This window comes from Aptenodytes forsteri, unplaced genomic scaffold (assembly GCF_000699145.1).
Source record: "Aptenodytes forsteri isolate BGI_AS27 unplaced genomic scaffold, ASM69914v1 Scaffold156, whole genome shotgun sequence".
Lineage (NCBI taxonomy): Eukaryota > Metazoa > Chordata > Aves > Sphenisciformes > Spheniscidae > Aptenodytes > Aptenodytes forsteri.
This window is the reverse complement of record NW_008794166.1, coordinates 486,982-509,940: the sequence shown is the minus strand read 5'-3', so window position 1 is coordinate 509,940 and position 22,959 is coordinate 486,982. Positions and strand designations below refer to the sequence as shown.

The window sequence follows — 22,959 nt, the reverse complement described above, 5'->3', positions numbered from 1 at the left end:
AGGGGTTTTGAAGAATTCCCACCCCCCCCCCCCCCCCCCCAGGGTACCTACCTTGAAGGGACAAGGGCACCGTGCAAGAGGGTCAGTGAAAGGCTCCATGCAGACCCTCTCCCAGGCTTCTCTTCTCCAGAATTACCTCTGCTTGATTAAGCCCCCCCTCCCTTCCCCCAAGCTCGTTCTCCAGCCCTCTGAACCCTCTTCTCATGCTTCTCCAGACTCTCCACCCCTTCCATGTCATTCAGCAGTCAGCCCCAAGCGATGCCGGCAAGACGCAGCTCACGCTCCGCAGTCGTTCGCTGTCCTGGAGATCGGCATCACTTTCATCACAGCTTCACCCCACCACAGCCCTTCCCTGCAGAAGGGGCCCGTCTCCCGAGAGCTGGAACCAAAGGTTTCGGAAGGGCCAGGCACATCCATCACCCCACGCTCAGCCCCCGAGCTCAGCCCTCCACCCTGAGCTGCAATAGCGAGGAAAATACTCAGAAGCCAGTTGTGTTAACAAGTGTGCACAGCAATAGATTTTATTCCCTAAAGACATGTTTTTAGCCAGTCCAGGTACTGAGGCTTCCAGCCTGAAGCAGCTGGAAATAGGAAACATCACAGATTTGTACAGTACGGAGTGCTGTAGCGAGGTACCTCACCAAGTCTGTTCCTTGCAGCTTGAACAGCCCTGCTTCAGCCGCGGGGCAAGAGGGGATCTCCTGTCCCACGTCTCCAAGCTGAAGAACCCCAGACAGGTTCAGCCCCATCAGTCTCCCCCTCCCCTGAAGGGAGCCATTCTTCAGCACTTCTTCAGACCGTTCCAAACCCTCAAACCACTAGACAAACCAGTTACAGAAGAACAAGAAACCCTGCAATCTCATTAAAAAAATAGAAATTAATAAACGAGTTTCACACACCAACAAGTGCCAAGAACAGGGGTCACATCAGCACACCGATCTCCCCGTTTCCAAGCAGGGCAGGGGGTCACCCCCAACACCCTCCTCCCCAGGTCAGCAACTTCAGCACCAGGTCTGCAAAAAATGCGGTGGACTTCATGGCCCAAACCAGGGCAAGGCAGACCATCCCCCAGGCTTGCCTGCGGGTCTCCCCAGCCCACACAGGCCTGCGGCAGATGGAAGGTGTTTAATTTGATGATGAATATACAGCCACCCTGCAGCAACGCAGGCCAGCACTGCTCTGCCCTCTGCACACTTCTTCCTCCAGCAACCTTTCTTGGAACTGCTTACACCAGGCATAGAGCTGGTCCAGGTCCCTTCTCCCTGCTCCCGCTCCAGACTGACATCCCAGATACCCTTCCTGCATCTCTAGCTTGGGACTGCATCCAAGAAGTGCAGTTCTACCTGGTGTCAGAGAGCCCAACAGCAGCAGCAACTGCAGAGCTCTGAGCAGGCCAGAAGACGAAAAAAAACCTGTTTATCCTGCATGAAAATAAGAGGAAGGAGGGCTAAAATGAGGGGGGGTAAATCAGTCCAAGCATTAGCCAGAGGCTTGGTCTCCTGTCAGCTTGCTGCAAGGCCAGAATTCTCCCCAGGGCAGCTCATCTCACCCACAACGCAGCATCGGTGCTTTGCAAATAGTAGCCCCCCCGCACAGCAGTGGTTGCACGTTGCTTTGTGCCAGGCTCTGGGCGAGTGCGCTCTGCCCTGCGGCCGCCCCGTCCAGCCGCTCCCCGGGAAGGCGGGGGCTCTCACTGCAGGAAACTGTCCAGTCTGGCTTGGCTGCTGCTGGAGGAAGACGTGGAGGGAGCTGCAGACGCAGGCCTGGAGACATTCTTCTTCTTGCTCCTCACTGCTAACGGACGGATTTCTGCCAGGTTTGTCTGGAGGTAAAACTGTCAAGGAAAGCACAGACCAAGGTCCTGGGGACACAAGTGATCCAATACCTGCAGCAGACTAGCCTGAACCACAGGCCTGGGACCTAGCCATACACCTGCACCCAAAAAAAACAACCTCCCCGCAGGACAGGCTGGGCTTTGCTCCCTACTCACAGCAGCAGAGCTCGGGCATGCTCCTGTCCCATGAGTCAAGGAACGCTTCCCACTTCTATGCTACCCCCTTGCACAAAAACCAGCGTTTAAGTGTATCCATCAGAGCTTCAAGACCTGCCCTGCACGTCAGAGCCAGGACACTGCGCAGGGAAAGGCACAGCAGCCAGAGCCCGCAGCATCCCAAAGTGGAGCAATCCCAAGAGAAGAGCCCTTAGAGCAGCAAGTCCTCTTTAACTCACATGCTGTTCAGACACACACAGAAGTGGCAAAAACTAAACCTGCGGCACTGAAAGGCAGGCGTAGGCCGTGCTAGCAGAACTGCAGGGTTACACAAACCAGCACACCTGCAGCACTCAGGCCTAGAGAAATGAGCTGCTCCTCCATCAGCCGTGTGCGAGGGGCAGCACTGGGATGGCTGCCCACCTCCTCCATTCACCTCGGGCTGGCAGAATGGGCACATCTGGCCCCAGAGATCCGGCTCAAGCATCTCCCTGTCATTGGGTACCTCCACCCCTCCACAGTGAGGCCACAGGAGCAGCAGCCCAAGGCTTCCCAGCAGGTCACGTCTTCCAGCTCATCACTTCTTCTCTGTAGAAAGTCAAGAGGCTGAAGCAAAGCCCAAAAAAACCCTCAAAACCAGCACCAGGAGCTAGAGCGGTGCCAGAGCCGTAGGTACACCACAAACCCCTCTGACAGTACTGCCTGGGGAAGGCAGGGGAGGGGCAGCCTCCGCTGGGGACAGTACACTGCTCCTGCCTGAGGAGCGGGAGTCCGAGCAGCTCCCCACCGGCTGGGTGAGCTCAGCCCAGCTGCTCCTCACCTGCTGCAGGGCTGCCCACCAGGACAGGCACAGCAGAGCTGCAGTATCCTGCAGGAACAAAGGCTTTGGCTGCACAGGCTGGCAGGCATGCGGCCAGGAAGAGGCTGCGCTACGCTGCTGCTCAGAGATCCCAAGGGCATAGGTAGTCCCTGTAAATTGTACTCATTTCTAGTTGATGTGCTTCTCTGAATGAGCCACCGCCGATAATGCTCTCAGCAAGTTCAAGTCCTTGATGCCTTTGCTGAGCTGAGAGTCAGACAGAGAGAAATCTGACGGTTCCTTGAGTATCCCAGCCCATTTTTGGTTGACTGGGGGACAGGACTCCCCAAGAGGGCTGAGACCGAAGAGGAGGAACAGAGATGAGGTCCCCACAGCATCACTACTGCCATGTGAGCTGCAGGAAAGGATACAGGCTGTATGAACTTTGTTCTGCCTCCCAAGCCATCGTACCCCATCCTCACCTAGGAGAGAGAAAGAAACGAGCCTGGAGCAGCAGCACAGAGCCTTGGCTACCTCTCCTCGTGTTGGTTATGGGGAAGGGGGAGCCTTGCAGGCCACGGGTTCTGGGGAGGGGTTACAAGCACCTGGAAACACTCAGTACTTGTGCTAAGCCCTCACCTCTGGAAAAAGACAGACCCAAGGGTATGAGTAAAGTTTGGGTATCTTGGGCACTTTCTGAAGCAAGCTGAGCCTTCCAAGCAGCAGCAAGGCTTAGGATTTTGTCACTGGGACTGAGGAATACAAGGAAAACACCCCAAGCTCCAAGGAGGGGGAGGAATGGGACATGGAGGGCCATTTAGTCTGCTGCCAGGAAGGGAACGAGCATCTGTTGACCCTGGAGCTCTGCAAGACTGGGAAGTAGCCAGGTTGTGCTCCAAGATTTATTTTCTACACGCTGTATGTGACAAGGTAAAAGCCTGATTGGCTTCCTCCTGTAGGGTCACTTCAGGACAGAGGCGTGCAGTGCCAGCCCTTGACAAGCTCACCAACTGGACAGTCATACTTACAGTGCCCATGTTCTTGTGGGGACCCAGCAAGCTACCCGAAGATGGCTTCTTGGAGAGAACAGAGTTCCTGATGAATGCTGGCAAAAGTCCTTTGAGAGCATCATCCTCCAGATCATCCACCCAGTTCTGTCCCACAAAATAATAAGAAAAGCCCTCTAACCAGCATGATCTGCTGAATTTAGTCCACATACAGGGAGCACTAATAATGCGGACAGCTATTTAGGGTAATAGTTACTGCTGTACCACGTGTCAGGCCAAAGAACAGCAGCTTCAAACCTCCCACCAGGGCTCATGTGGAGCAGCGCCTGGGAGGCAGGACATTGCACCCAGCAAGCCCTGGGGAACAGCCGCCTCAGCTGGCCCCACAGCCCTTGTGGGTCAGCCCCACGTTGTGTTTGCCAAGCACATCTGAGGCAGGATAATCGGCAAGAAGCACGTGGGTCCCCACCCTCCCTCTCCCACCCAATTCCAGGAGGCCTGAGGCAGCAATACGGTGTTTCTAGGAGACCATCGAGCAAAGCGCTTTGAAGCATATACTGTGGTTCTATAGATGGGCCAGTCTACAGTCACAGCGTCTCCCACATGGAGAAAACGGGTCCTTTATCCCAAGCTTATTAAGAGCAGAATCAAAGAGGTGATACAGAAAAACCAAGATTAGTCCTTTTACCTCCACTGTTTCCTTCAGAACTTTCTTCGCCAGATTTACCACAGGAGGCCTGTAAGAAGCCCAAGGAGCAAATCAGCAGAGATTTATTGTTCAAGTGGAGCTGGCAAGGACAGACAAGGCCAAGCAAATGATGACGAAACTTGCAGCACGATATCAGGCAGCTGGGGAGCTATCTGATCTCACACAGCAACTTCCAAAGAAGCAAGACTTTGATCTCCCTTAGAAGCAGAAAGAGGAGGGAAAACTCACGGCTTTTTATCCAGCTTCTGCCTTTTTGCAGGGCTGAAGAGAGGTCTGCAGGGCTGATGTTCAGGGGTGTCCACATCAAAAGTAGCATCTAGATTGATCTCATCGCTGTGGGCCGGGCGGTGGAGCTTCGGTTGCCGCAGTTCCACAGGAGCAGGGCTGCAAAGCCATGCAAAGCGTCAGCCATCAGGAGGCCACCGCCTGCCACCCAGCAGACGAGAGGAAGACAGAGCTGCAAGCTACACTATTGAGTTGCAAGACAGCGGCAGGGCCAGGATCAGAGCCCCACTCTGCTTACAAGTAACAGAAAGGACAATCCGAATCCCAGAGTTTATAGTCAATGCCCCGCAAAAACCTCGAACGGCCTGTGCTATAACAGCAGCACCCTGAGCCCAGGGAAACACGCTGGCACGCTGTTGCTCTGTGTACACAACTCAGCTTGCTGTACTGGGGTAATAGCACAGGCTCCTCAAAAGAAAGGGCTTGATAAAAATGCAAAAAAAATGCCATTTTTCAGGCTAGGTTCCTCTGCCTGGCAAAGATCTCTGGTCCCCACATGCCAGGGCACGCTCACTGGAAGGCCAACTCTGAGGCAACCAGAAGAGCAGCTTTAGGGATATCTCCCTGGCAGGACATAGTGGCAAAGAGTTTGTCAAAACCTAGACCGTTCTTCCATCTCATCCTGACCCAAACCCTGCAAAACACACACTTCTTCCAGGTAAATCAAACACCATCTTGTCAGCAACAAGAAAAAAAAAAACCACAATAGGATACAAGGAGCAAGATGACCACACTACTGCGATGCCTGCCAGACTAGCACATCTCTGCCTCCCCAGCTAGTTAAAATGTCAACTCTTACTTTGGACCTGCCATCTCCATCCTTGGCCTGTATCGGAGGATGCACTTCACTAACCTTTCAAAGACTAGTCGACTGAGTGTCTCTCTGGTTACAGATGGCACTTTCAGAGTATCCTGAAGGATGTCTATCTTCTTCTTCAAACTCTAGAGGGAGGAGGAAAAGCAGACAGCAAAATAAGGAAAGATTTAGTAGCAGACACTTTGCCCCTTTTCCATAAATCAGCATCAGGCAGAGCTCAGAGGCGGGGCATGTAAGAGGTAAGGTGGGCTGGGTAACCTCGTCACTGAGCAAAAACCAGCATAACTCCTGGCTTTGCAGCTGCAGGCCATGGCCAGCTGCCAGTTACTGCAGACTGAGGAATGCTATTCTCACCAAGATCTCCTTGTCTGCATTCTTCAGATCCTTCTGGGTGCTTTTTAACTCCTCCTTTGTCTTCTCCAACTCTGAAACCGTTTTCTGGCTGTGGAGCACACATCTCCCCAGCGGAGTGGTGGTTATAACACATAGGTAAGGGAGAGCGTGGATCCCCCGTGAGAACAGTATGCTCTGCGGCACGTGCTACTTTCCCCTGTTTCAGGGCTAGATTTTCCTGTGGCAGTCTGACCAATCTCTCCTGTATCAGAGCAATCCAATGCCTGCCCGTTTCCTCAAGCTGCCTGCAGAGGGATCTCCAGGGCTGCTTGCCCAACACAAACCTTCCTATAGCATTTCCCAAGCATTTATGCGTGCCTGATGGTGACAGCTTTTCCCTGCTCTAACACTTGGTGGCTGCATTCTGAATTCCTGCAGGACTTTGGACACACTAGAGCACAGGAATTACAAACCACAGGCCGGAGGATGGTTGTGCATCAGCAGTACTGGCACATGGACAAGCCTGATTCAACAGGGAAGCATGCCAGGAGCAGGGGTCGAGAAGTGGACTGCTACCACATCAGAGACTTTTGTGGGTTCAGGAGTCTGGGCTAACCCGCAAAGTGTTGGTACAGTCAGCTCTCCGTCAGCCGAGCCCTGAGCGCACTGACTCGCTTCCTCCTGACCCAAGCTGGTGACTGCAGCTTGGCACTGACTCAGCCAGAAGCAGACCAATTCCAGCAGCAGCACCTTGTGTAGGGGGTTAACTCACTTGGGGAGCAGCACAGCAATCATAGAATCATAGAATCATTGAGGTTGGAAAAGACCTCTAAGATCATCGAGTCCAACCATCAACCCAACACCACCATGCCCACTAAACCATGTCCCTAAGCGCCTCATCTACTCGTCTTTTAAATACCTCCAGGGATGGGGACTCCACCACTTCCCTGGGCAGCCTGTTCCAATGTTTAACCACTCTTTCAGCAAAGAAATTTTTCCTCATGTCCAACCTCCTTCTCCATTTGAGGGGACCACAACATCTATGGACAGGTAACAAAAATAGGCCAAGTTCACCTGCAGTGTCTCACTTTGTGAGCTTGGACACGGACATGCCCCAGGGAACACCTGTGTCTTGGAGAGCAAGGCTACATGCACACGCTTTTCATGGGGACTTGCTACCAAAACCAACAGAAAGCAATTCCCGACCTGAGCCAACAGAGCCCAGCCAGGCCTGGAGCAGGGGGAGCACAGCAATAGAGGCATGTCAGCAGCTCCAAGCTCTGCGCCAGGTCAGGACCAGCCCAGGCAGACTGTGCAGAGCCCCACCTGCATGTCCTCACCACACCTCGGGGACCTCTCCTGCCTGGGCCCAGCATCACGCGGGAGCCCTGGCCCGGTTCAGTCGGCTGGAGGCACAAGGCTGGGTGTGACTGTGGCTGTGCTAAGCCCTGCTCAACCGGTGCTGGCTCCAAACCCCTTCCCACCTTTCCTAGGGGCCCGATTCTGCAGCAGGAGTGGCTGGGCAGCTGAGCTAGCTCACGCTTGGCAATGTGGCAGGATGAAGGCAGTGCTGCTTCCAGAGCCCAGTGGAAGCAGCGGAGCACCTGCGTGCTGCTGCCTTCCCGTCCAGGCTCCCTGCCAAACTCTGGCTGGCTCTGCACATGCTGCCCCACCAGCGTCTCCAGAGACTGCACTCCTGACAACAGCCCACGAGCTGCTCACTCACCACAGCATCACACCCTGACCCAGAAACCCCAGCCTGACACTTCCACACCACCCGTACCACTCAAGTAGTGCTCAGTGCAGGAGGGGGCCACTGCAGAGGGCTTGGGCCACAGTTATTGACAGGGATCTACAGACCAGATATCACCCTGGCAACTCACACTCTCCCTTTACCTTGCTATTGACAGAAAACAGCTCCTTCTTCAGCTTCTCTGCCATCTCACTAGAGGTCTTCCGAGCCTCCTTCAAGTTTTCATATTCCCTGCAAAGAGACCGGGAGAGTCATGCTGTTTACAATAGGATTTAGCTAGAACTTCTCAGAGGCAACCCAAGACCCTTAATTTGAAGCTCTGCAACTGCAGAGCCGCCAGAGAAAACGCAGGAGACACAAAGCCCTTTAGGGAACGGAGCTGAATGTACTAACACTGACCAACAGTGTGTCAAACATACCGCTACACCATGCGGGAGAAAAAACACTGCACAGGATACCATGTCTGAGAGCAGGGCATGAACAGAATTCACCAGCAAAATGGAAACCGGATCCAGAGACATTTCAGTTGCCAGCGGAAAAGACAGACAGACAACAACAGCAGCCTCCATGCTGGCAGCAAACAGGGGACTTTGCTTTAAGTGACTTTTCAGAGACTTCACACTATTGGCCATGCACATTCATTCCCAATTACACTACAGGGACACTTGCCTCATTACAGCTTTGTATCAAAGCTGCAATTATTCAGCTGCCATCAGAAAGCACCCAAAGAAGCTGTGGTTTTGCCCAGCAGGACCAGATGGATTTCCAGGTAAGGGAGGGCAGCGCTGCAGATTCGCCTTGGCAGAGCACGCTCGAGGCCACAGCTGCACAGTGCAATGCAGCAGAGGGTACAACCCAGAGCCCCTCATCCGCTCATTTCCCCCCCGGGCGTGAGAGGGGAACAGAGAGAATAACAATCATCACCTCGTAGGTGCACTGACAACTCTGGAGACAGTTCCCATGGTGACACGCATGTCACTACAGTGACAACAGGAACAGTTCAGTGTGACAGGCTCCAATCTAGGTCCCCAGGATCTGTCAGTCAAAACCCAGTGGAGGCCCAAACAGGCGGCGAGAGCCCCGCAGAGCCTGTGTGCCTGCCAGTACTCAGCAGGGAGTTCTCTCTGGGCACACCCAGGACAGCACGAGCCGGCTGTGCCGAAGCCACAGCACCTACTTTTTCAGCGAGACACAGTAGATTGCAAGCTGTTCCACCGCTGACTGCCCGACTCCCATTTCTCTGATCATCTCCTCCACTTCGGGGCGCTGGCTCTGAAGCAACAGCTCAATCCTGCACAAAAAAAAAAAAAGTACCCTCAGCTCATGAGTCACAAACAGAGCTGGGAAAGAGGGGGGGAAGCAGGGCTCCAGCCAAGGAAGCTCCTGCTGCAGGCACTCTGGATGTCACGGCGGGGAAGAGACAACTGCCCCACCACAAGCAGGGCTTTTTGCTAGGGAAGAATAGTGCTACATGGACAGACTAGAGAGGGGGCAGCTGTACACACATACTGCACACGGGGCCGGCGGCCCAGCTCTTGGGCCCTGTAGCCCTGTGGCTGACTGTTCCTGGGCTGGGATTCTGCCCCAGCATCCTCTGATAACAAGAACGGTATGTAGCCACGCTCGAAGCATTAGAGATGAGGCCAGTCTGTACACAGTACCGTGCCTTGCTGCTGTTTAGGGAGAGCAGCTGTCTGGAAACATAGCAGGGGCAAGAGCACGGACAGGCCTGCTAATGCAGCAGTTTCCAACCTTACGGGGTAAGACCACCCAGCATGTGGAGGCGGACGTTGCAGCAGGCACAGCAGGACCCCTCTCTCCCTCTCTGAGAAGGGGAGAGGCATGCAGCCCAGCCTGCAAGGCCCAGGGAGAGCCCGGGATCTCACCGCTCCATGGTTCTCAGCTTGTTTCGCAGACGACGGGCCTCCTCCTTTGAACTTCTGTTATCCTCCTGCTGCTGCTCCAGGAATTTCATCTGCTTCTGCAGAGAAGCAAGCGCACACAGACCGTCAGGAAGGCTTCAGGGATTGTTAGAGAAACATCCTGGCTTATGCGCACTGCGGGCAGCTGGGAGCATACATTGGCTCTTAATGCTATCACTACCTCAGCAGCCCAGGATTACAGCGAGTTTAGCTCCCTCCCTGCTGCACCCCTAGCTCTGCTCCTTGCAAGTGCAGCAGGGTCTCAGTGCTAATCGCAAGACAAGTCTGGCACTGAAACTGCATCTTAGCCTCCTTTCTGCTGGGAGCGTTTGTGGGGTTGTGCAGTACCCTGTCCACAGCGACAATTTGTTTTTCAAAAGCAAGGGAGTCCACAGCAAGCAAACCTTGCTATTACTTTTTCCTCCATGCACAGCTGATCCCTTTGCTTTAGCCTCCCAATTCTCCTTGCCATTAGCTGCTTAAAACATAAATAGGAATGCTGAGTGGGTCTCTTCTGGGAGACCTCAGCCAAACCAGACACCCACCCGGGCACTTCTCTCACCTGCATGGAGAGGCTGCAAGCCTATTGCAGCCATCACCCTTCCAGTCTCTCCAGTAGTAGGCAGCAGCAACAGAGAACCTCAGCTGAGCTGAAAAAGCACAGATCTGCAGTGTGGCAGAGGGCAGGGGAAAGCTGGCCTGAATTAGCACTGTTCCAATGTGTCTGTGCTGTCTAGGTTTGTGTGTGCCTGGGCACCTCACACAGCAGCTTGAAAAGGCTCTGGGCCTGGTTTCAGCAGTGCTGACTCCAGGGAGAGGCCTGGCCAAAGACCATCGCCTCGTAAAGCTCCCTTCACACGCAGAAGTTAAAGGATTTTATCCGCTTCCTCCCACAGAAACCAAACAGCTGTAAAACTGCTGGGACTTTGTAGAGGGACAGTGTTGCAGGCTCACGTGTTGCTCTTGCTTAAGCAGAGCCCAGCTTTGGCTCTTCCTAACCAGAGCTCTCTACACTTCAGATTCCCAAAGCAGTGTTTTGTGCCAGGTCGGAGCAGAGTCCCTAGACTCAGACAGCCTGAAACGGCAGCAAACTGTCATGCAAAGGTTCAGCAGCGGCTGACAGTGCTAGCAGAAGACAAGGAATGGCTCGCAGCCTGTGGGCTTGACCTGCGTCACAGCTAGTTAAGGCTGTACTTTCACTGCAGAAGTTTAGTGCTTTAATCTTTAATGATGCAGTGTGAGACAGTGCTTGGAGTTCAGCTGGGAAACCCCGTACACCACAGAAAAGACACCTCTGGGTCCCTAATCCCTCTGCCCTGCCCAGCTTTCATTAAAAGGACTTAAACATACACAGAGGGTTTTGCAACAGGCAAGATAACCAGAAAGCCTCCTCCTGAGGTGCCAGGCAGGAAAGCCAAGCACAGAGATGTTGAGTTGAGCAGCAAGCACCAGCTTCCGCTGTCACAATTGTTTCTGCAGGATTAGGGAGCATCAGAAGTATCCTGCCCCTGGTACAGCCAGGATCCCAGGAGCACCTCTGGCATGGCACAGACCCAGGCTGCCTTTACACCCAAGCAGATTGGATATAATCCCATGGTCAGGCAAAAAAAAAGTTGTGCTGGCTCACAGCAAGGCCTGTCTGGCATTAATTCCTTACTATCTCTCTCCTTCCACCCTGTGACACCACCACATTGCCAGTGTCAGGCAGACCTCCCGGACTGGTTCCTCCCAGGAAGAGCCCAGCTGCAGGCAGCATACAGCAAGACGACCCCGCAACCCATCTACAAGCTCTCCCTGGGTCGCTTGGCCTTGCAGGTCAAGGAACATGATGCCATTTAGGCTATTGGGTCAGACCCGTAGTCCAAGGGGCAGAAATCTTGGGAAGTGCAGTTGACCCCTACCCTGCCTTTCAGCCGGCAGCTAACAACCTCACCTGCCTGAACCCCATCTTCTGGGTCCTGCACTTCGGCCACAACAACCCCATGCAGTGCTACAGGCTTGGGGAAGAGGGGCTGGAAAGCTGCCTGTCGGAAAAGGACCTGGGGGTGCTGGTCGACAGCCGGCTGAACATGAGCCGGCAGTGTGCCCAGGCAGCCAAGAAGGCCAATGGCATCCTGGCCTGTATCAGAAATAGTGTGGCCAGCAGGAGCAGGGAAGTGATCGTGCCCCTGTACTCGGCACTGGTGAGGCCGCACCTCGAATACTGTGTTCAGTTTTGGGCCCCTCACTACAAGAAGGACGCTGAGGTGCTGGAGCGTGTCCAGAGAAGGGCAACGAGGCTGGTGAGGGGTCTGGAGAACAAGTCTGATGAGGAGCGGCTGAGGGAACTGGGGTTGTTTAGCCTGGAGAAGAGGAGGCTGAGGGGAGACCTCATCGCTCTCTACAACTCCCTGAAAGGAGGTTGTAGCGAGGTGGGTGCTGGTCTCTTCTCCCAAGTAACAAGTGATAGGACAAGAGGAAATGGCCTCAAGTTGCGCCAGGGCAGGTTTAGATTGGACGGGAGGAAAAATTTCTTTACTGAAAGAGTGGTTAAACGTTGGAACAGGCTGCCCAGGGAAGTGGGGGAGTCCCCATCCCTGGAAATATTTAAAAGACGTGTAGATGCGGCGCTTAGGGACATGGTTTAGTGGGCATGGTGGTGTTGGGTTGATGGTTGGACTTGATGATCTTAGAGGTCTTTTCCAACCTAAATGATTCTATGATTCTTGCGACCGGCACGTCATCTTCACACAGTGGAGACTGCCCAGCCCAGCCCACCACCAAGGCAAAGTCGCTCTACTCACTACAAGACATCCCAACAAAGCAGCTCCTGCTCCTACCCTCTTCCACTTGCTGTTTACGCACAGTACATGACTACACACTGAGTCACTGCACGCTGAAACACAACAGGAATATTTGATCCCTGGACTTCACACATTACTAACCTAACCGAAGGAAAGCCCTGGCAACAGAAGAGAGACAGGAGAGTTAGCTGGATCAAATCCCATTCAGCTGAAGCTTGCAACTCCCCCTCCATATATTTCAGTTTGATTTTTCCTCCAGTCAAACTAAGAAACTAATTTTCCTTGAATCCCACCTGGCCTAAACCCATTTCAGAAGAACATTCTACCGCAGGGAGCCAGTGTTTCAGCAATGGGGCGCTGGGGCCAGTTCTCACTCTCAGTTCATGCCGCTACCTTTACGATCAGCACTGCCGCTTCATTAGTAAGGCTCAGCCAGCATCCCCCAGGCTGGGCTGTCATCTCTCCCCGACGCCAGCCACCCCTGCCTTGAGCTTGCAGCCACTTGTACACAAGCCACAGGCCTGGCTTTTATGCCTCTGAATCACCCCCAGGTGGGGCGCACTTAGGACCTCCAGACCAGCGACACCACTTGTTTTCGATTAATAAACCCAACATGAAAACCCGGCTACACTGCCCTGCTGTCATTCAGAGACCAAGGAGATGGGAGTCTCGAAGCACCAGATCCAAAGTCCCACCAGCACAATCTCTTTATTAGCAGGGCCTGCAGTGATCTTCAACAAAACTAACACCGACTGTGCAATGGTTAGTGCTGAAGTCCTGCCACGGATAGGAAAGGTACCTTGAGAGAGGAGCACAGCATCTCTGTCTCTCCCAGCACCTTCTGGAGCGACTCTATTGTGGCATTGCGCACATCCAGAGTGTCCCTCAGCCCATCCACGACGGCCTGGCATTCCCGCTTTTCTTTCTCTGGAAAAGAAAAAAGAAAAAGGTCATGGCCCAATAACCCAGACTCCAGCTGCCCCACAGCAGCTGGAGCACAACAAACAGACACTGCTTGCAGTCTTGAACTCCAGGCTGCTAGGAGCTGGCCGTTCCTGTAGAGAGCCATTTCTCTAAGTGCTGTCTGCACCAGGGTCTGTACTAAGCAATTGCTTCTCCCAGTGCCAGCAGGCTTCCAGATTTTCTTTACTGAAGATAACAAGCTCCCTTTAATAGCTTCCCAGTGCCAGCCCTGCTAGCATTTAGCTGATGCACCTTAACCCTTGCATGCTCTCGCAGCCACGCTTGCACAGGGAAAACTGTTCTTGAGTTACACCGAGCTGCCACAGAGCTGGAGAGCCGAGCCCCCAGCCCGTCGTCTCCACATGGAGCCTTACGTGCAGGGAAGCCCTTCGGGTGCCATCGGGCGGCTGCGTGCAGTGATGCCCCACGCTGCTGCGTCACCGTGCTGCTGCAACTACCCTCACCATGGCACCTACGTCAAAGGGCAAGAAGCAGTAAAGCAGAGCTCTGCTGGGCACTGGGGACTTTGCAGGACATGTGACAGCTTAAGTAGAGTCCCCAGAGCCCCCACTTTTTGCGGGTCACAACCTTTGAGTCCTGCTGTCCCTCCCCACGCAGGCAATCCAGGAACAAAGCACATGCCTCTGACCACCAGAGAGAAGGTGGTGGAAAACAACACCAGATTTCAATTTGTTTTGTTGAGACAAGGGAAGAACGGCTCACAAAGCAAGACCCATCATCAGGAGCTGACAGACCTAAGCAGGGAACGGCCAGCATCACTGGAAAGCTCAAAGCAGTTGGGCAATGAGGGAAAGCAGCAACCCCTCTGTCTAACCCTGCTGAGAGCAGGGTAAAAAGTCTTCAGCTCAGCATCTTCTGTCTTTGCTAAAATCATCCATGGCTCCAGCTTGACAATAGTGGAGAGCAAATCAGTGCCTTTCCAAAAAGCTGTTTCTCTTTGCAAGCAGTCCAGTTCCAAACTGTGCCACCACCGTCCCATGGAAGCATGACCTACAGCGCAGCTTCACTGCTCGATCAGACAGTAAAAGAGCCACGTGGGACTGGGGAAGAAGAGAGGAACATATCCCAGCAAAAGCACACAGGTGGCTAGGGAAAACACAGATTTCTTTCTTAGCAAAGCATTTTTTCCTCCATTGATCTGAATAACCCTTCCTCACCAGAGGCAGCACAGCCTGGAGACACTCCCCTGCATTTGCAGGGACTCCACATCCACCAAAAGAGTTAGGGCTTCCCCCTCCTCCGTTCCCAGCTGCCCAGAGGCAGATGGCAGGAGTCAAACCTCCCCGTGCTGCAGGAATGAGTTTTCAGTTCATTCAGGGTACCTCCCACAGCGCCTGCTGGGTCTGCTCGGAGCTCTGCACCTCTAGAACCATTTGCAAGCTGATCAGAGACTGGCAATTACACAGCTCCTCTACAGCACACGGCACAGAGCACATCTTTAAGTGACGAATTTATACGCAAGAACCACCAGAGAGCAGAGTGCCCACAGCAAAGGAGGCAGGAGGTGGGAAGGAGCTTCTCATTTCCAATACAAAAAGAGAATGGGACAGGGAATGTCAAATCCGACCTTTACTCACCAGAAGTCGAGAAGATGAGCAGGCCTTCGAGCAGTTTTTCTTGGATAACATCCTAGCAAGAATCCCAGCCACCTTCCCCAGAAGATCTGGCTCTCTACCAAGTCACTAAACTCAACCAAGCTGGCAAGAGAACAAGCCCCAGAATAGAGACATGCAGACCATCCAATTCTGCTCTCAGGCTAAGGACTGAATCCTCAATCTACTGGCTATTCAGGTCTGTCTCGTGCACGCAGGGAAGGCAGAGGAAAGACAACTCGGGGCGTGGGTGAGCCCCCAGCATTCTTTAAAGATTTTTTTTTCCCCCTTCTGCTAGCGTGTCTTTGGATTTCTGTCACTCAGACTGACATTTTCCTTTCGCTGCTCATGACTCATGTTCTGATGACAGGCTGCCTACAGACGATGCTTAAAACCCATCGACAAGTCTCCAGGGCTTTTGCTTTTCCTGCCTCCCTCAAACATCCTCTAAAATTAAAGATGGGAAAATGGAAGCACACACACTGAACTCCGTCTGCTCTTCGCGCGACACATGTGGCACTGCAACAGCCAAACAAATCCAAAGCCTTCCCACTGCTGCTTGGGGACCACTTTTACCCCCTCATCTGTTAGAAGGAACAAGCCTTTGCCATATGCAGCTGTGAGTTTCCCAGTGAGCAAACGAAGGGTTTTGCTTGCAGCAAGCCTGCTCCAGATATAGCTGTGCTGCACTTTTGTAACTTGTGATCAGGAAGAGGGGCAAAAAAATTGCATATGTGTCTCTAAACTTGCAGAGAGCTCCCCAGTTACAGCGGAGCTGGGCCAGGCTGTGGACTTGGGCTCTGTCATACAACCTCTGTACAGCTTTAGGTGGTCTCACCTCAGAAAAAGCTCTGAAGAAGCTGCTCCAGCAAAACAGTCTGCAGCCTGCACCATGCCCTCAGCTTCAGAGAGGGGTGGGCTCTGCACAGGGGTTCCTCAGGCCTGGGCAAGCCACCTAGCACAGGCAGAGCCCAGGACCTGCTGATCGTGGGCTACCGATCCCCCGCCAGCAGCCGGAACTCACCTTTCATGGAGAGCTGAGCCTTCACCTTGTCCAGTTCATTCTGAAACACAAAACACAGAAAACCCGATTAGGAAACGCCCTGCAGAGGAGCTTTCGCCAGATCTTAAAAGGACCCGAGAGGTTTCTCAGCAGGACATTTGCACTGGCCAGATGCTAAGAAGAGAGCACGCTAACAGCAAGCACCAAGTTACAAGCAAGTACTATCACAGGGAACACAAAGAGCACCTCCAACTGGCATTCTTCAGGGGGAAAAGAGAAGATCCCAGTTTCGTCTTAGCCTTGTCAACCTTGTGTTTCTCACACTGTCAGTCATCCTGTTTTAGCTGAATAATTTTGGAAGGCTCTCAGGGAAACACAGGAAATCAGACAGGAACAATTTTTATAACGTTTTACCTAAACAAGGCAATAAGGCAGGGATGTTGCCAGACTAACTGGGTTGAGAGTTGCTTTGAACTGAAGTGAACTTTAATTGGGTGCAGGTGGGAGACAGGAGGGCACATCCAAATGTCTGGAAAGGTAACCAAGCATACAATCGAAAGGCACCAGCTAGCATTCTGACGGACGCTGAAGTCACTGCAGTTTCGGGATGCTGATATGAGCTAACAGCTCAGTCGAATGGCCATAAACAGATCACCGATAAACCAATCCATACCAAACTGAGCGCACGTAACATCTCCTGGATGCCACAAGGGTCTGGGGAAGGTCAAATGTTTCTAGCACCTTCATTAAGGATCAGAAAGAGGCAGCAAATGCCCCATAGTTTAAATTATAGATAATGAAGTAATATGGCTTATGAACACTGGCAAATAGCTGAAGGAAGTACAGAGGTTACAAAGAAGGGCAATACATAAATATATGTGTGTATATATATAAAAAAATAGAGAGAGAAATATATACAGGAAAGAGTCAACAGAAGATGACTTAAAAAGCTGTGTTAGAGAACTGCAGAGGAAAGCACATAAGTCAGGCAGGAACTGCAGTGGAATAAAACCACAATAAAATGCCAACACAGTACTGAAGCAGAGCACACAAATCTGTGCAACCCGGAACGCTACATGCAAATCTGAGCTGAGAATAGCAGCACCAGTGACCACGGATCTGACGGGACCAGAGCGAAGCTCTCCTAGTGACAATAAAGGCAGGAAAGAGAATATGGGATGTAAAGCTCAGTAAGCAGAAGGGACTAAACGCAAAGCCTAGCAGAGCTGACTTGGATTTGCCCCCGGGGGGGACAACAGCTGGAGGGCTGACATGGAATTAACTCTGCTGCAGGAACTATTCTGGAGTAGCTTCCTCAGAGTCCTATTCAGGAACGATTAGTGAGCTCACAAGATGTGCTAATTAGCATGACAGCAAAGAAATCCTGGACTGTACTGCAGGCAGCTATGTAACATTACCTCATTCATCAACTTAATCTGAAATTCCTCATCCTCCACCGCTGCTCCTAAAGGCTGCTCCCAGTTTTCACTCCTCTGATAGAAGCTCTCCTCTCTCTGCCAGCCTGAGTTGCAGGACCACATCTTCCCAAGATCAAATGAGTATATCCTGACCACAGACAGACAGCTGTCCTCCCAGGTTTCTACCCTCCCCAGCGGGTTTACAGGCAGGAATCCTCCTCCTCCTGCCTCCTTTTCACCAAGCTGAAGAAGCCAAAGTCTCCGAGTCTCCTTTGGAAGAAGGGCTCTCGGCTCCCCAGATCACTAGCAACTGGAAGTGTCAGGTTCCAGACGGCCTCACCAAGGCGTTACACCCCAAAACTCACACTTTTCCTGCTCTGGGAACAGCCGCATGGAGACTGTTCTGATCGCTGAGGACCATCTTTAAAAGCAATGCAGGATAAACCCAGGCTCAGCACCCAGAAACACTTGGACACGTCGCAACGTTCAGCCTGTGGTCTGCAGCTACTCCGGGGAACCAAGTTCCCACCGGTGTTTCAGTTGGAACTGATGCCCAGTGGTAGGAAGCAAAGCAGCCCCGGCACTCCTTTGACCGTAAACATTTCGGAGCAGAAGCAAGAGCGAGGAGTAGCACCAAAGACAGTTATTATCCAAAAGATAATTTGGATAATTCTGCAACAACAGGAAGAGGTTTCCGATTATGAAGGAGCTCTTCTGACCACTTATAACTGGGTGCATAAGACTGGTTCTCAGAAGAGCATACCAAGCTTGCCTCCCCAAGATGACAAGCAGACCACAGCTACGCGCTCTGCTTTCTAGCACACTGAAGCACATTCCCTTGCCCCAGTCCAACCTCTTCATGGCAGGAGGCCAAATGCTCGTTTCAGGACATCTGCGGGCTGCACAGCTCCAGCTCCAGTCGATTATGGAGCCGAGTACCACTCTGTGCCCAGGCTCTTGGAGGGACAGGCAGCGGTTGGCAACAAACCCTGGATCTGGGGGCTTTTTCATGTGAAATCACTTCTGGCTGAGGAAGTCACCAATCCTTTTTGCAGACAGAACTCCAGTCTAAATGGACATTAAATCCCACCCACGATGGTCGCCCATGTTCTTAAGGTGCTCCATGTCCTCCAGAAACAAGGCAGCGCACAACATGGAACTGGTGACAAACCAGCATCAGCCCAGCAGCAACCTGAATCAGTGCACGGGGCAGTATATATATATGTATGGGTCTATAAATACCCATACAAACTAACGCTAATCTACACAGAAAATATCTGTTTCTTTCCCATTAGATAGTGACCTCAGCATTCTCATTAGGAAAGCTGCACACTCAGGGCTAGATGTTGCTCTGACGGCCACGCAACAAACTTTGTAGGAGCATGACAAGTTACCATCAACCCTGCTGCGCAGGAGCGAAGTTACCATCAACCTTGCTGCGCAGGAGCGAAGCTACCATCAACCTTGCTGCGCAGGAGCGGCTCCACAGTCCTGTCCTTGAGCAAGGGAGAAGTTCTTCAGCACAGCCTGCCTGGAGGGGAAGGCTGGGGGAACCCATCTTAGATCCTGGGGCGGAGGTGAGAGGGAACAGAAAGCTTTTCTAGGGCAATTTTCTCCAGTCAAGCCATTTCTGAGTCACTCATCTATTTACACTGGCGAGAACAGATCTGAATATGTACTAAAGACAATGTTTATCCGCTCCGAGCCATTGCTTCACTTCTAGGGCACACAGCTTCAAGTGCCCAGAGATGCTTTTGCATTTCCTCAGCACACGTACTTTGGCCTTCAGTTTCTTCATTAGGAGTCTTCGAGAATGACATTATAGTCTGGCTGGCTTTATTTTAAAAACATACGATATACATATAGCATTGTCATGGCAACTGCTAATTATGGTAATTGCTGCACATGCTGATTCTAAACACAAGAGGGTACAAGCGTCCCATTATACCAAGGTCAACCAATTTTTTTTTCTTTTTTGGAAGAGGTAACTCCAAGACATAAGGAGCCATGCTTCATCCACACAAAACAAAGGAGGAGAACACAGAACAGCCGCTCTGCGTTCATCCCTTCTCACCCCCAGCTCTCCGCACCTAAGGGTGGCACTTGGAGAACATCACCCAGCACCCCAGTTCCAGCCAGGTTCCCCCCCCACAAGGACCCAGCCCCAGCACTGTCCACCACTGCCGGTGCAGTTTCAGGAAGTCCCCTTCCTTGGGTTCTTGGCGAACCAAGGTTTTATCACCACCCTGCCCCGCAGTCCGTGCAAACAAACCTACCTGCAGAGAGGTGAGGAGGTGGCACTTCCTCTAACGGCCCCTTCTTTCTAGAAGGGTTAGCAGGGCTCGCACGCAGCTGAGCCACAGGCACCGGCAGCAGTTCATTGCATTTGGGATTTCCCTTCTCCTGCCTTTTGGAAAAGCTCTGTAGCCCCATGCCCGAGGCTTTGAGACCCAAGGGAGAAGCAGCAGTTGGATGTTTATTTGATGCTGCTTCAGGAGGTTTGCAGGTAAGGCAAGAACCAGAAGGAAGAGCAGTGAGGTATAGGAGGCTTCTTGAGACACCACATGAGATTTGGTCAGGGGGAACTCTAAACCACCACATGGAGCCTTCCTTACAACAGAGCTGAGACGGGCGAGGACCAAGAGGGAGAACAGAGACAGGCAGGAGTCACTGATGTGCCTCAGGTCTGAAACACGAGCACAGCAAGCACCAGCTCAGGAAGTGGCTGTTGGCAGAGGACCAGCAGCCCAGGCCGCACTTCCAAGATGCTGAAGCATCACACAACGGAAGAACCACCCAGCCAAATTACCTGCAACGTCTCTGCATCCGGTGCTGTCTGCTCCTCCAGGGCAACATCAAAAAACAGCTTATTGATGATGTGTCTTTTGCTGACCTAAACACAGGCGACAGAAGAGGTTGATGGGCACAGGTGCGGAAACACAACGGATATGAAAGACAGATGGAGGGGGAGAAGGTACCATCTTGTCACAAGGCCACGAAAGGCAAGTCAGATCACGTGCTCGACACCATTAGCAACGATACTCTGCTTTGGCTCATAAGCACAGCATCAGACCCCATGTGTCTTTTGCTGACCTAAACACAGGCGACAGAAGAGGTTGATGGGCACAGGTGCGGAAACACAACGGATATGAAAGACAGATGGAGGGGGAGAAGGTACCATCTTGTCACAAGGCCACGAAAGGCAAGTCAGATCACGTGCTCGACACCATTAGCAACGATACTCTGCTTTGGCTCATCAGCACAGCATCAGATCCCCCCCAGCTCAGTTTTGGGAGCGCGACTCCAGCCAAGCTCCCGAGCCGCAGCAGAAAGATTCAGGCATTTCTGAATCAAGCGCAGTCTGTTCTCTGGCAGCTAAGGCCCAGGCAGCTGACGCTGAGCTAACGTGGTGCCAAATCCTAAGACAGAAGTACGTGCTGCTTTCTGCAGGCAGAAGGTGCTGTAATTGAATTTGATAGCTCTCCACACCTCCCCCATGCAGTTACAGCTTTGTGTTTTAAGTATTATATACAGTCATGACACCAGCTAATTGCATAGTTACTGCTACATAAGATGTTATTTCGCGATAACTCCATGGTAACCCGGAGATGTAAGAGGCAGTGAAGAACAGAGGGAATCAACAAGTCAGGGAAGGAATAAGGGCCAAGACCTTGAGAGGAAGAAAGAAGCACGAACACAGGACAAGCCCAAGCTGCAGCTGGCTAAAAGCCTACATCCGAGTGTGAGGCAACATCTCCTGCAGCCACTACACGCCAAGACCTACTGGCGGCATCAAGGCTGGTGACACAAGGGACTTCAAAGAAGTTCAGGCCCTGATTAAGCCACTGGATCCCCAAGCCTCGGCTTCCCATCTCAGAAGCAGAGCACATCCTTCCTTCCCTCCCTCGCCTTTGTTTTTCTCAACGAAGGGCCGAGTGCTGCAAAGCAAGGACTCAATTATAACGACCACGTGCAGCAGAGTGGACTGCTTGCCTGATGGCGAGCAGCAGGGTACTCTAGAAATGCAACTCTGATGTCCTGATCAACCCCTTCCAGCCCTTTCTATCGTTATGCCAATACTTACTCGGCCTAAATAAGAGCCATCAAAACCCAGAGACCCTTCCTAGAGAAGCCACAATACGGGCAGCAGCAGGGCACCCTCGGACCACCCCTTCTGATCAGAAGGGTGGCTGAGGGGAGTTCATCCTCTAAGCCTTTGGGGAGAGAAAGCTCTCTCCACTTCACACCATGAACTTTTTCCTTGCGTCACCACAGGCCCAGACCACGGCTCCTCAGTGCCGTTTAGCAGAGCATCGTGCCATAGAAATACAGAGGTGATGGTTTTACCTGGATTCTGCACTGCGGGCAAGTCCGGCTCGGTGCTGTGTCAAACCACTGGATGAGACTGAGAAAGGAAAAGGAAACACACGGTAAATCCTTAAAATCCAGGAGCGCTGCTCCCAGGGGCCACCCCCCAGCTGACCAGGAGACAGAAGGATGCGACTCCTTTTTACAAACTAAAAACAGAAACGCAAACATTTGGTCCAGATGTGCAGCTAATGGGAACGCCGTGTTCCAGCAGGCCCGCTCTACCTTCGCCTCCGAGACAATTCCCAGCTGAATTTAGCGTGCAAGCTTATCTTTACCAGGGCAGAGTTTTTACAGAGCTCAGATCTCCCTGGGAGAGAGTCTTTGAACAACCGTAGCTTCGCAGGAGCGAACGGATCCACACGCAGAGTGGCATAAGAGCTGCTATATCAGGATACGACAGCTGAGAGATCCCCAGTTTGGGCAGCTCCGAAGGGTGCCACTGACACCGAACACGCCTCTGCGGAGCGAGGGAGACTGGGCCCATCTCTGCTCCAAGATGATGCATGCAAACCTGTCGGGCTCCCCAGGAGAGCTGCATTTTGCAATTTTGCAACCAAGCCATCGCGTCACACTCGGAACGGTTTATTTTTGGAGCAGGGTAACAATCTGGAGCTGGCAGGTTACCTTTGGAAGCTCTCCCTCCTCCGTTTGTTAGAGGAGAGCGAGCCCGGGCTGTGCCGCTGGTGAAGAAGTGACCATCGCACCTGCGAGCAACGGTCCCTCTCCAAGTTAGTTAGCCAGAAAAGTAAACGCCCGCTCCCTCCCCACACACAGAGTTTATTTCCTCAACACAGAATTTATTTCCTCAGAAGAACCATTTCCTTCCAAGACAAAACACTCGCAAAGCGGTTCCAGCGAAAGCATGAAATCGCCTGGGAGGCTTCGCTCATCATCTAACGCCGCTCCCTCCAGATAAACACCCTGTGTAGGAGCAATCCGCTGGCACCGGCCCTCCTGGAGAAGGGAGGCCGCGGGCAGAGGAGCGACAGCACAGCCGAGGCTCCTGCGGCACCTCCGTGAGCCCCTCTGAATCCCTGCGCTCCCCCCCTGGGGCGCGGCCCCGCCGCCGCTGCGGCTCCCAAAGCGGCCAGGGCCTCCGGACGAGGCAGCGCCCTCAGCAACCGAGCCCGAGCGGGGGGGAAGGGGGCCGCAGCAGGTCCCAGAAGCGCAGCGAACACCCAAAGCCCCCCCCC

General features: G+C 52.8%; 1 protein-coding gene across 1 annotated transcript; it reads right to left on the bottom strand.

The window, feature by feature from the left end:
- Nucleotides 1-1,690: 1,690 nt before the first annotated feature.
- TRAIP (TRAF interacting protein) lies at nucleotides 1,691-22,250 on the bottom strand. Its single transcript, XM_009281269.1, has 16 exons — nucleotides 22,042-22,250; nucleotides 21,743-21,800; nucleotides 20,205-20,288; nucleotides 15,999-16,038; nucleotides 13,198-13,325; nucleotides 9,580-9,674; nucleotides 8,871-8,984; nucleotides 7,837-7,924; nucleotides 6,330-6,331; nucleotides 5,962-6,049; nucleotides 5,644-5,732; nucleotides 4,734-4,889; nucleotides 4,485-4,533; nucleotides 3,818-3,943; nucleotides 3,221-3,271; nucleotides 1,691-1,822 (listed from the first exon to the last, which is right to left on the bottom strand). The coding sequence occupies exons 1-16, from the start codon at nucleotides 22,248-22,250 to the stop codon at nucleotides 1,691-1,693; spliced, it is 1,509 nt and encodes a 502-aa protein (XP_009279544.1).
- Nucleotides 22,251-22,959: the final 709 nt, after the last annotated feature.

Bases quoted from the DNA above. Each gene is read 5' to 3' on its own strand.
- TRAIP (XM_009281269.1), bottom strand. From the start codon at position 22,250: ATGGGCCCAGTCTCCCTCGCTCCGCAGAGGCGTGTTCGGTGTCAGTGG. The intron at 4,890-5,643 runs GTTAGTGAAGTG...ATGGCTTTGCAG, and splicing joins AGTCGACTAGTCTTTGAAAG to CCCTGCTCCTGTGGAACTGC. The intron at 3,944-4,484 runs GTAAAAGGACTA...TTTGTGGGACAG, and splicing joins TTCTGAAGGAAACAGTGGAG to AACTGGGTGGATGATCTGGA.